Raw genomic sequence first — 13733 nt, forward strand, 5'->3', positions numbered from 1 at the left:
TTGTGAAATTTTTGCAATTATTATTATAATTGTCGAAAGTACATTCTTTTTAAGGTGTGTCTCATAGATTAGAACATGATGAAAAATAATGCTCTGCAAAATATTTTTTAAAATACTATATTTCACCGCTTATTCATTTCAAATTTTTACTTATATTTTTGATTTTATATGCTAGCTTATGCTAGTATAAAGTTTCGCATATTTCTAGTACTTAATTTTTCGCAAATTTTCTAAAACACGCATTAAAACACCTTGACGCATGATGAAATGGAATTGCTTCAATGTAATTTAATAAAAATTAATTCAAAACATGAAGAAAACTCTTGAGTTAAAAAAAAATGATACCGTAATTTATTTACCAATATCTGAATTTTGAATTTTAAAACTATTGAATAACAATTTTTGACGTGGTAGTGTAGTATGTAACTGATTCAAGTTCAATAAATTCTTATCATTCTGCTTGTTGATATAAAACCAACTTAATAAATATTTAAATCCCATAGGGAATATTCTGAGGGAAAGGAAAACCGGTAAATGTGAAAAATAATTGAATAACAGTTTCCAGAAAAACGGAGGAAAAAGCACTCGTATCATTTTTTAAAATAAGAAAATGATGGAAAGATATTTCACATTTCTCTTTACCCCATTCAAATTAATACGAGGGAGAAGAAGAGAAAAATAAAATTATCTTTAAGAAAAATGAAGTGTGTGATGAGGAGCGAGAATCTGGCTTCGTAGAGCGAGAGAGAGAGAGAGAGCATCTCCTCTTAGCAATCATTGTTATATCCCAGCAGCACCAAGTTCTACCTACTACTACCTCGCTGACATTTATTTGGAGCTTCTCTTCGATCGTGTGTGAGTGCGTTTTGGGGCCGTTAAGAAACAGAGTCAGTTCAAAACTACAAACGAATGGTTGATCAAAACGATAAACGACACAGCATGAATGAAGGACAAGCTAGCAGTAAGTATACGCGTTCTTTTAATTGTTTTTCCCCCATGTATTTTTTCCGAGTATAAAAATCCGATGAAGAATTTGAAGATTATGCGCTAGATGCGCGAGAGGGAGAAAATTAGCTTCATCCGAAATATTTGTGCACGTGCTGATCATTACCTGTTTACTCATATACTGTGACTAGAATTTTACAGAAATTCCAAGAAAATTACCAATTTTTAAATCGGTATATATTTAGTTTTTAATTTTAGTTATTTTAGTTGATATATTGATTAGGTTCTGAATGATCTAGCAGCTCCCAATTTTTAGAGCTGCGCGAAATCCTATTGTAATTGAAAATATTAATTATTACGAAAAAACAATTTTCATTTGCACCAAATTTATATTTTCGACTAATTAAATTATGATTTAATTTACTAAATCGTATTTTTATTATATGCATCCGAGAAACATTTTATATAGAAGGATTCACACACACATACAGTTTTCTCTTTTGAGCACCGTAGCTTTGAAAAACAAAATGCATTTAAAAAACTAATACTCTTTTTACATATCTCAAATACTTGTTTTTGCAAATTAAAAAAGAAAAAGCATTAAAAATACTTTGGTGCATGATAAAATATCATTACATCAATGTAATTGAATAAAAACACTGATTCAAAATATAAAGAAAACTGTTTCAGTTTATGAAATGAAGCAAAATGCTGAGATTTCATTGCTTCGATATTATTTAAAATAAAATTTTGAATTTTTTTGATTTCAAAATTTAATTACTAAAATTTCATTTTAAATAAGGCTGCGTCAATGAAATCTAAATCGTTTGCTTCATTTCATGGACTGAACAGTTTCCTTTTTATTTTGAATCAATTTCTATTCAATTGCATTTATGTCATGCTACCTTATCAAGCTCACCAGCTTTTATCAATGCCTTTTTTTTAATTTGGAAAAACTTAAATATTAAAGACATCTAAAATTTTATACTGGCATAGGATAGCATATCGACTCAAAAATATGAGTATTAATTAAATTTTTAGTAGTTAATATATAAATGTATAGAGATATTGAATTGTATTTTTATGAAAATATATATGTTCTAGAAAACAATCGTAAATGTTTCTTTCATATCTAAAAAGGGGTTAATGGAAAACATATTTCAGAATATAATCGAAAAGAATGGTAGCTTGATAATTCTTAATCGTTTTATTACGGTGATCTGTACTTTCGTCGTAGCCCAACTGCCATAGTGAGGAAAAATAAGATGGACGCTAAATTTTCTCTAAGACACAACACGATTTTCATGATCGATTTTCGTTTCAGTTGGACTAGAGCCAAAGTTATTTTGCAAGAACGACGCCAAGTCAGAAAATATCCCATCGAAATCAGACACGAATTAAGACAAATTACTAAGATGCAATACACCACACGAACTGATTAACTAATAGTTATATTAACGGGAATTCATTATTCGTAGCCATCACTAAATTTCAACATCCACTTCACATATTTTCATGGAAAACTTAAAAGGAAAAATTCCCACAAATATTATGAGAAAAAAGTATTTCAGGGAAAATTGTTGGACTTTTTTTTTTTGCCGTATTATACATACAGTCGAATCCCGTTTTAACGAATACCGTTATAGCGAAAATCTCGTTTTAACGAACACTTTTCTAATTCCCCAAATAAGTTTACATAGGAACAATGCTAGATAACCTGGAATTCCTTTATAACGAAGTGATTCCCCCGGTCTCTTGGCGTTCGTTATAACGGGATTCGACTGTATTAGATTATATACTGTACAAATGGTTTAAGGAAACTTTCTCTCCGTAATTTCGCCTCCGACGTTTCGTCGACGGTACATTTTGCCCCGACTTTTCGCTATTGACATTTCACACCTAATGTTTCGCCTGCCCTGACAATATAGGTGACCGAATGAGTGAGTGAGTCACCATATGATTGACCAAGTGAGTGCGTAACCATATGTGTGGTTACGCACACATTATGGCACCACACAACCAAGATAGCAGGTCTCCGACCGAATGAGTGATCAAGTGAGTGGATGAGGGTCTGAAAAGACGAACTCCTTCTAATCCACCTCACTTGGTCATTCACACGGTCGTTGACTTGGTCATTCATACGGTCATTAACTTGGTCATTCATACGGTCGTCGACTTGATCACTCATACGGTCTCTCACTTAATCATTCGTACGGTCGCTCACTTGGTCACTCATACGGTCTCTCACTTAGTCATTCGTACGGTCGCTCACTTGGTCACTCATACGGTCTCTCCCTTGGTCATTATTACGGTCACTTACTCAGTTATACAGTCAATCGCACATTCACTTGGTCACTCAAACTTATGTGGTCACTCATACGATCACTCCTCCAATCACTTAGTCACTCATAAAGATCAGGGCAGACGAAAGGTCAGGGGCGCAATGTACCGAACACGAAACGTACCGGGGTGACTTACCGAATCCCGTAAAAATACATGTATATAATAAAAATACACAAATTAGATTTTAAAAGCCCGCTCTCATGTTTTCAATAATGTATATATATACGTATTTTTCGAGAATATATATAGTATATACCGTTAAATAAAAATAAAAGTGTTCCAGCACTTTTTGGTGATAAAACAAACGTGCATGTTTTTAATGTATAATGGTGTACGTTGTAGTAAAGGTTTCATTTATAGAAGGAAACTGAGGAGGAGGGAATATATCGGAATATTGTGTGTGTGTGTCTAGCCCGAAGTCGGGCCCAGACAGACCTCGCAGCACCAAAGTAAACAAAAACCAGTGTTTCAAGTGGCTCAGAATAAGGCTCCTAGATACCCTAGGCTGACTTATTCACCATTTTTGAGCTAAGCGTGACGTCAGTGTTATCGCTATAGCCGAGATTGCTGTTCCTATCCTGCTTTTTTTATCCGTTAAGCCACCACTTTGAACAAGAATTGGTTTCGCCGCTCCAAGATGTAAGACGATGAGTCCGCCCGCCTCTCTCTAGGCACCTTAGCTCAGAGAAACGCACACAAACAGCCGGATTTCTTCCATTTACCAGCTACCAATGAATCTTTTTTGCCTTTGTTTGATTTAAAATATTGCTCAAATTGCCATCACAATCACCCTATCTAAATTGGTTATTGTCTAGTTCGCACTGCGAGTTCGGTGTGGACCTGATTTTACGCATCGAATGTTCAATATCTGGTCATAGTATGATTGGAATATTTAAATATATATCTATTCAGATTACAGATTTTTTATTCCTTTGTCATTATTTTGATATGAAACGGTTTTGCGATAAAATGTTTTTGCATATATATTTTTATTAGCGAAAGAGAGGCTGAAGCGCAGTTTCCGTTCCAAAATCGGGAAACAGCTTGCGGAACTCGACAGGGAGCCAACGGAAATGAATTGCGAGAACTGCGGCAACACTGTCGTAACAAAAACATCGGACTACAATGGACCATGCGTTTATTTTGGGGTCTTCGCGCTCATCTTTATATGGTAAGTGATTGAAAGTGATTGCTATTCTATATTTTGGAGTTTACAGATGAAAAAAAAATGTACAGGATGATTCTAAATTTACGGGATGAACTTTAAGAGATGATATAAGATACCTATATATACAAGGCGTCCATAATTAACAGACCCTATTTTAAAGTAGCCTAGAGGGAAAACCTGTCATCAGAAAATATTGTGAAATTTTACGGAGGACTTCATGAAGTGACGGGAATTTGTTTCGGAGGGAAAAAAAATAATTGCACATGTCACCACAAGGCGGCGTTTTATTAAAAAATGACATATTTAGAAAAACGTTTACAATTTACGTTTTTATGAATGCCCGTCTAGGATTTATATTACAGCAATAATACAACAATGCAATATAACAATCCATCTGTATGTAAAATTTCTTTGTACAAAAATAAAAATATACTTTACATTAAAGAATTATCAACCTACACAAACCATAATAGGCTGTTGCTGAAAAAATATCAACAGAGAAACCCTTATAGACCTGCTGGAAGGACATTCATGCTCCTTGAGGTCAAAAGTATGTGTTATATGTGTTTGTATATGTACATATTTCGTATTTGTGGGATTAAAAAAAATTTTTTTTAACCGGAAAAACCGGAGTCGAGCGTCATAATCATGTGGAAACAACCACTGCAAAAGTTCGTACGGATAATAGGAGAATATTCCGCATGATCTTAGTTGAACGTGGCCTACCCAACGCCTGTGCTACACGCCGGACACTAATGAGAATTTGAGGCTCTGTCCTCTTCCACCTGAAGCGGAACCTCCTGTACTGCGTCTATAGAGAAACAGGTTTTCTTGCTCTTCCAGGACGAACAGCCAACACGATCCTGTGGTTTCAAATTTCGTTATCATACTCCGAAGGTTTTTAACATTCATTGGACATTTTTGAATCCTCTTCCGAGTCCGATATTTTCGTAGAGCACATACTGCGGAATTGCTGTTTTGGTAAAACAATTTGACCGAGAAAGCACGATCTCGTAAACTTATCGTCATTATTAGCAACAAATAAATTGAGAAACAAGATCTCTCCGCGAATGGTTCTAAGTTTTATAACAGTTGTTGCGTGACATCACATAAATGTACATGTTTACTACAAGTATTCAAAGTGAAACGATTTCTGGTTGCGATACGTGCAACTAATTTCCCCTTCCCCGAAACACATTTCCATCACTTCGTGAAGTTCTCCACAAAATTTCACGCTTTTCTGATGACTGGTTTCGCCTATAGACTACTTTAAAATAGGGTATTTTAATTATGGACCCCTGTATATAAACAATCGGGTTTTTTTTTATCATGAGAATAGAGAATATCATGAGATTTAGAATATCATGTCGAATCGTAGTAGCAAAGGCGGTAGAGAGTGCACAAGAGCACTTCACCGAAAAAATATCATATTTCTCCCGACGGATTTGCTGCGATATGTTTTAACAGTCATTTGAGGTTGCATATGCACTTTCGAATCGGATTGGAGTTTGTTGTTATTGGTGCAAGGGCCATCAAGGTTATGCTGCGTCAAACAATGATGAAGCGATATAATGACATGTAGTAGAGTTCGCTTCACCCAACTTGCACCATGAGAAGGTCTACCATATTACATGGTGCCACACTCTTGAATGATTTATTATTCTTGTTGCAGAAAATCCGTCATAAAGATAGGATATTTGCTTTCGGTAAAGCGTCATTGTGCACTCTCAAAAAACACCCTCTACCGGTTTGTTTTTGGTCTCCGCCTTTGCTACGGCGATTCGACAGCACATTGTATGATCAAAAAGTTATCATTAAAGTTATCTTTGAATCATTATAAAGTTTGTCCCATCAATGTAGAATCACCCAATATTTAAAATACTTCCGATCCAACCATCAGATCCATTTCAGATCAGCATAATCCTTAAATTTTAATTCATTTTATTGTTTCAGTTTCCCACTTTTCTGGTTACCTCTGGTGCTACCAACGTGCAAAGATGTTTTGCATACCTGCCCAGAATGTAAAGCACAACTGGGAATGTTCAATTTCATCTAATCATATATCTTGTTTTTGGTCTCCCTGCAACGACGACGCATCTCCTCTTAAAATGCTTGCGTGCAGCTCACACAATTCGATTTTTTTTATAAATATATCTTTGATCCAAAGAGCATTTAATTTTTATTTTGAAAGATTCATACATATGATATATGTATATTATATGATCTTGTTTGTATGAATCGAATATGTATGCATTTACTGTCCCGTGTACAGCTTTCATATAGAAAGGAGAAATTTTTCAAATCATTTAATGCTATCGCACGTACGACTGACTATTTATCAATATCCGAACCCCTTTTAGCTGTTTTAAACCGACAAGAACCTATATTTACATTAATGGCTTAGTAGATTATAGAGATTATGCTTATATGTACACAGTGTGTACTACGTATGCACATTTTACAGTTCTATTTCTATTGCTTCTAGTGACTTCAAGATAGTATTATTCACTTCATGTGTGATAAGGATTGAGTTCAATATATTCATATTAAATGGACGAAACATGAGATACGCATTTACAATATTAATCGCTATTAATCGCTGGAGTAAAAAAAACAATTCTATTTTTAAAAATTTATAAAAATTTAAGAATTTCCATTTTTTTTACATAAGTAACTTCCCTTTTTGATCCACAAATCGTGGATTATATTTGAAATATGCTGCTTTAATTATTCACACGTAGTACTACACTTAATATACGTACTATACTTATGTATTACGATTCTTTTGCTAATAAGTATTATTCCTGAAATTAATAATAATTATTTTAAACAATGTTTTCTTTATAATTATTAGTAAAAAAAGTGAGAATTTTTTTCAAAAGATTATTTTTAATTTCTTTGTTCATAAATTCTTTTAATCTCTTAAATTCTCTTGTTAAAATAAGTAAAATTTGAAATAAAAACGTGAATTTCAATAAAATACGTGTGATATTCAAAATTAATATCGCACAAAAAAATTGATTCAAAATCAGAGGAAATTTCAAAAAAAGTGGATTTAAGGAAGAGAAAATATTCAAGCTAAAAAGGAACAAATTTGGTTGTATAGAAAAAAAAACGATATATTGATTCAAATGAAGTAATGAAGCTCAAATGCGTGCAATTTTTTTTCACTGTAATTACAGAAAAAAATTTCATACTGTATTATTGAGTGGCAATTAATATGGATTTGTCGGAAGAAAAAATTCAGTTTATAAGATATTCCATAAAAATAGATATGCCACTCCAGTTGTAAAAACTTATTCATCTCTTTCGGTCTCATCTACTCCAGTTTTTCCAATATTTAAACTATTTTTCTTATGAAAAGAAAGTTTCTTATCCAGAATAATATTTTTATTCTTAATGGCTAAAGTAAATACGATATATTTTCGTATGTTTTTTCTGGTAGTTTTTACAAAAATACTAAATTTTGCGATCGAAAACATTTCAGTTCTAGCGTGATGATCTAGCAATAAATCTTCGCTTAAACTTAAGCTGTCAATTCTTTTTTATTTTCTTTGATCTATCGTTTCGATCGAATAAGAAAATAAATTTAAAAAAAAATAAATTTATTTTAAGTCTTTAATATTAGAATTTACTTTCTTTTATTTTGTAAATTTGGCATCAAGAGTCCGTGTGTAAAAGTATTAGATATGCCCTTTAATTTTTAGACAAGATGAATTGAGACTTGAATTGTGATTTGAATTTCAACATTTGAGAGAAATCGCTCTATATCCCTGTACACAAAGACTCAGATCTGCTTGACCTTAAAATTTTCTGACGGTCATTTTAGACCTGACATAAAACAGTTATTTTGTGTGTAAATAATTCATATACAGTAAAACCCCTCTTTTGCGGACACTCGCGGGGAGAAAATTCGACCGTAAAAGAGAGGTGACCGCATCAAAGAGGGTTCCTGTTGAAACTGTATTTATACAGGAAGTTCATATATTGAATTTACATCTTTTTTTGGAAAAACTGATCAATCGATGTTTCTGGGTTTTGCCGAGTATTCCAACACCCTTCTAACATTCGCTTCATGCAGCCCACGGACCAGATGTTAGCCCCCCTGTTATATAGGCAACCCACAGTGTTTATGGTTCACCCCCATAAAAAAATATACGAGTTTAAATGAGTGCTGTCAGCATATTTTTAATTGAAACAATACATCAGCATAGCAATTTAATTAGTCATGTGCGGATTTTTCTATTAGCTAAAATGATTAATTAAGGGTAAAATGTACAGTTTGCTTTGATTTTAATTTTATCCATAAACAGATCAAGTCTTGCTCAGCAAAGTTGAGTAGTTGTCACTTTGAATGTTATTTTCAATCTCTAATTTTGTGCGAATTTATAAACCTCTGAACACGTAAAATTTCAGCAGTTCCCCCCCCCCCCCAACACAACAACAACAAAAAATTACACCTACAAGAAATAAACTCTGTATAGATAATGAAAAAAAAATATTGTATTTACGTAGCTATATTTTGTACTGAAATAACACTGAAAGATATACTTTCTGAAATAACGAAAAACTGAGAAAAGAAATATCCATGTTTTTTTTGTCATTTATTTGCCGAGTATATTCAAATACACACGGGACCATAGAGGGCCAACTTCAATTTAAATTCTTACGATTTTTTGAAAATATTCATACTCGTGGAATCAATAACGCTTTATCACTGAAACTTTTCCTGCTCAAACTCCCCGCGCTAGCGTTGCTTTCTCACTCCCCCAGGGGTTACATATGGTTAGGAATAACTACCCCCTATAGACAAGTATCCCCTCTTATGTATAAGGGATGTTGGTTGATCCCACTTTTGAAGTATTTAACCTCCAAAATAACAAAACTTCGCTGAGGTCAAAAGCAGAGTTTAAAACAATTTTTTTTATTTTCTGCCCTTTTCATTGGGAAATCAGGCTGGTTAACCAGGAACAAAAATCGTGTTACATTGCGTAATGAAAAATCTTAAGGAATCAATGGAGGGGGTTGTTTGTCAAGTTTATGAAAAATATAATGTCGATTTTTTTTCCTATCTAAAGCTTCTATCTTTTTTTTCTATCTATAAGATTCTTCTATATTTTTTTTCCTATCTATAAGATTCTTCTATCTTTTTCACATCTATAAGCCATCTATATCTTTGGAAAATTATTTTTTTAAAAATTCAATTTTTCAAAATATTTATTTCTATTCCAATAGCTTAGGAAAAGAAATAAGCTACAGCTAAGATGTGGCGGTGCATAATCTGCAACAAGAAATTCCGATGTTTAACTTATAACCGTCGGTTTATCTAACCATTGTGTGCTACCAGCACTGACTTGTGGAGCTGAAACATGGACACTCTCAACCACGACGATACAAAGGCTACAGACAACACAAAGGACCATGGAAAGATGTATGACAGGCATCACAAGAAGAGACAGAAAACGAATTACTTGGATAAGGAACCACACAAAGGTACATGATATCATGGAAAGGATTAAAAGTCCAAAATGAAAATAGGCTGGACGAAAGAAGACAGGACAACAGATGGACCACAAGTATTCTAGATTGGTACCCTCGTGGTATTAAACGTCCGAGAAGACGCCCACACACAGATAGATCGACGAGATCAGAAAAGAACTGGAAGGTCTAAACCATAGTTTCCCAACCTTTTTTGTCCCATCGCCCACTTCTTCAGAATTTTTTTTTTCTCCCATCGCCCCCCAACGCAATCTAACCCACAGAATTCTATGCTATACCCGTAGCTTCTACCGCCCCTGGAACATTCCATCGCCCCCAGCGGGTGTTAATGCCCACGTTGGGAATCACTGGTCTAAACCATCAGACAGAGTAAAATGGAAAAAATTAAAGGAGGCATTCATCCAGCAATGGATTGAAAATGGTTGCTGAAGATGATGACGATAAATCCACGGATTATACGCAGGAAAGTGCGTACTACTAGATATTCTCTCAAGTATACATATCGGCTAAAGTTAGTTTTCTGTGGTTCCCAATTTCGAGGCGCGAATCAGAGCCGATCTTCCCATCAAAAACTCTCACCGCAAAGAGCAACAGGTTTACAATATAATACAGATTTTTACAATCATTACACTTCATCCATAGTTCGAAAAATAGGCACATGTCAGCACTATAAAAAGCATTACGCAGAAACAAACTTCACGTTAGGTTCACGCACATTCCAACATGTACCAGTTCTTTAGAAATTTCGCAGAGGAATATGGACGAGGTGCATGTGTAGTTTAGTAGTAATAGTATGCATATAACACTTACATATAATGTTACACAATAAAATTAATTTGATTACGTTCCTATGAAAATATTGGTATAGTAAGTTGCTACGCTTTAGCTATCAGAATTTTGAAATTTTCATTTTTAGTTCAAGGTGTTTTAAGCTGAAACAGAATTGATGCTCCTGTGCGTTATGACATACCGACAACGACTCACTACTACTACTATTACTTAACCGTATATGTACCTCGTACACATTCCTCTACGCAATGTCAAACGAATCGGCACATGCCGAAATGTGTGTTCTGAGTGTATGTATAGGCCTAACGTATTTATGTTGTCGAGTTGCGTTTGTTTTGTGTTCATGCTGCCATTTGTCTTCCATTTTCTGAAGTAAAGATGGAAATGCTTGACTTTTCATGACAACGAGTCACTACCCTACAAGATCCTACTGTGCGTACGTGATCGATCATGAGTAAACTTCGAAGAAAGAATCAAGTCGAACATATAGGAATCAAAAATCAAATCACTCCAGCTTATTCCATGCTGTCATATTCCTCAGAAATCCCTTTTCATACTTTCTTCCTGGAATTTTGCCTCTGTACCAGAACTTCAGCTCTTCTTCCGGTATTTCTCGGAACATAACGTACGTAATCCTCTAACTTTGTAGAAGGCGTTGTAGACTCGATGCCGGGAAGAGAAAGGGGACGAGACACAATTTGTCATAAATGGAAGATCGTCGTTATGAGAAGATAAGCCTTTTTACCTTTTCCTACGTAGAAGAACATTCGAAAGAACAAAACGGAATTAGAGCAACTTTCATTTCTTAAAAACTCAGATCAACTTTCTGAAACTCTCTCCAACTTTCATTTTTATCATTAACAAGCAATACTTATTAAGAGAAAAAATCAGGTAAAGTGTCAGGAAACTAACTTTTTTTTATTGTTATTTAATACTAATTAAGGAATTTATATGTAAGAAGCAATATGCAGTCATAAATTATAAATATTATTCGAAATTCCCCATAGTCAGTAGTAGTCTTATTTTAACGACAGTAAAAATCGCCGCACATTCTCTGAAGTTGTCACCCATCGCTTTGTAAGTTATGATTCATGGCTCTTGTGGTCACCCAGACGTCTAAAAAAGTTCAGTTGTTCATCTTCCCTATATCAGTGTTCCTCGATCTTTTAATAGTCGCGGACAGATGAAACCATCTTTCTTTCTTTCGAACCGAGCACAACCCCGGTCTATCGCCATGGGCAATCTACTAACGATCGTGTTGTGCGAGTATTTCTACCCAACGGTCGGAGTGCGTATATAGCGTTGTGTGTGAAATTTTAGCGGTGCCATCCATATGACAAATTCTGAGTGAAGCGGGATGTTTGAATATTTGTACTGTTTTAGGCCTGTTGCTTTCTGTGGCGAGACTTTTAACGGGAAGATCGGCTCGCGTTTGCTCCTCGAAATTGGGAATCAAAGAAAACCAACTTCAGCCAACCACCACTTTGGCGGCGGTAGGGTTTGAACCCGAATCCTCCTAATGCGAGTTCGTCACTCTGACAACTCGACGACCACCGCAACACCGATGAAATCAAATGAACACTTTCACGGACCGGCATTAATGAGAGAAATAATTCGCGAACACGTGAAAAAATAAAGAAGTAGAAAATTTTCTGGCTTTTATATATATATATATTCATATTTCTTTTATATATGATATTTATATATCTCATATTTTCTGGCTGCTATATATTCATATTTCCTTTATATATATATATACACACACACACAGATTCATATTTATATTCTATTATTATATATTCGAGAAACAGAGTATATATATGTCTCTGCTGCCACCTATCAAATAAAAACGAAACTATATGTAATTCTGAAAGTGAAATTGATTGTTGGTTTAAAACTAGAAAACACCATGAAAATGAACAATATTTGGTATAATGCCATGTATTCTGCATTTTTACGCGTCACGCCGATGTAAAATTTATACGCCATAATACCGGCTGATATGTTTTTATGTTTATTACTGAAATCCAGCTATCATTTCATCATTGTATTAAAATATTTAAAAAAATGTTTTGTACTTTTTGGTCTAGCATATAAAAATATAGTTTAAACTATTCTACAATAGAATATTTTACGATGCTTATTTTTTTGTAGATGGTAGTAGTAGTCCCAGCGTAACAATAGTATGCTTGCATACCACCAAAAAAGCTTTCGACTTTTGCTGCCATCTATCAAATAGAAAAAAAAAAAATTTGCCACGACGCATTTACAATTGGCTGTCGGTTTTAAACTGATGCTCTGCATCGAAATTAATATATGGTTATGATATTGAAAATTGCTTACTTTTATGCTGCACACCAGTATAAATTTTATGCACCTTAATACTGGTTAATAGCCTATATTTATATTTTTCGTGACATTTCAGCAATTAATTTTTTTGCCGAATTATAATTTTTTTTATTAGTTAGATGTTCACTGCTGTGTTGTTAAAAAATGCATGTACGTTGTTAAGTGTTGTTTCTGGCATACAGCATAAAGTGCTGCAATAAAATTCCATCCCATATCTCTGTTTGATTCTTATTACTGACACGGTTGAATAATTTTTTTTTCCTCATCTATATAGAAATTTAAAAAGCGTCCTTCTCTACCCGCAACAATGCAGCTCTCCGATCGTGTGTCTATTAGTGAGTGATGTAGAACCCGGCTTAAGCCAGGTTTTCCTAGGAGTAGAATTTCTGCGCCATGGTGCAGCGTGAAAACGCTGATTGGTTAAAAATTTGAAATTCTGGTTTTTTTTTGTTTTTTTTTTACAAATCAGCGTTTTCACGCTGCGCGCGCTGTAGAAACCTGCTCCTAGGAAAATCTAGCTTTAGTGAAGTGCTGGTGAGCACTCTCTAAAAATACCCTCTACCGCCTTTGCTATTGCGATTCGACCGCTCGTTCTATGACCAAAAATGGTTGTTTAGGAGTCATACCACTTCTTAAAGTT

At 34.3% G+C, this 13733-nt stretch overlaps 1 protein-coding gene across 2 annotated transcripts; it reads left to right on the forward strand.

Moving 5' to 3' along the window:
• Positions 1–780: 780 nt before the first annotated feature.
• On the forward strand, positions 781–13311 carry LOC149076203 (lipopolysaccharide-induced tumor necrosis factor-alpha factor homolog). 2 transcript variants are annotated; one of them, XM_089243756.1, is made up of 3 exons: positions 781–961; positions 4285–4459; positions 6410–7048. In XM_089243756.1, the coding sequence occupies exons 1-3, from the start codon at positions 910–912 to the stop codon at positions 6510–6512; spliced, it is 330 nt and encodes a 109-aa protein (XP_089099882.1). In that variant the 5' UTR covers positions 781–909; the 3' UTR covers positions 6513–7048. The 2 variants fall into 2 exon arrangements, with proteins under 2 accessions (XP_089099882.1, XP_089099883.1); XM_089243757.1 differs by lacking the exon at positions 6410–7048 and adding an exon at positions 9692–13311 and having other exon boundaries at positions 782–961.
• The last annotated feature ends 422 nt before the right edge of the window (positions 13312–13733 follow it).

The sequence above is a fragment of the Pholcus phalangioides genome, unplaced genomic scaffold, assembly GCF_987345545.1.
Source record: "Pholcus phalangioides strain wild (caught in Gottingen) unplaced genomic scaffold, Ppha-v1.0 ptg000015l_1, whole genome shotgun sequence".
Lineage (NCBI taxonomy): Eukaryota > Metazoa > Arthropoda > Arachnida > Araneae > Pholcidae > Pholcus > Pholcus phalangioides.

Coding starts and splice junctions, on each gene's coding strand:
- LOC149076203 (XM_089243756.1), top strand. CDS start 910: ATGGTTGATCAAAACGATAAACGACACAGCATGAATGAAGGACAAGCT. Junction 962..4,284: donor GAATGAAGGACAAGCTAGCA/GTAAGTATACGC, acceptor TATTTTTATTAG/CGAAAGAGAGGCTGAAGCGC. Junction 4,460..6,409: donor TTCGCGCTCATCTTTATATG/GTAAGTGATTGA, acceptor TTATTGTTTCAG/TTTCCCACTTTTCTGGTTAC.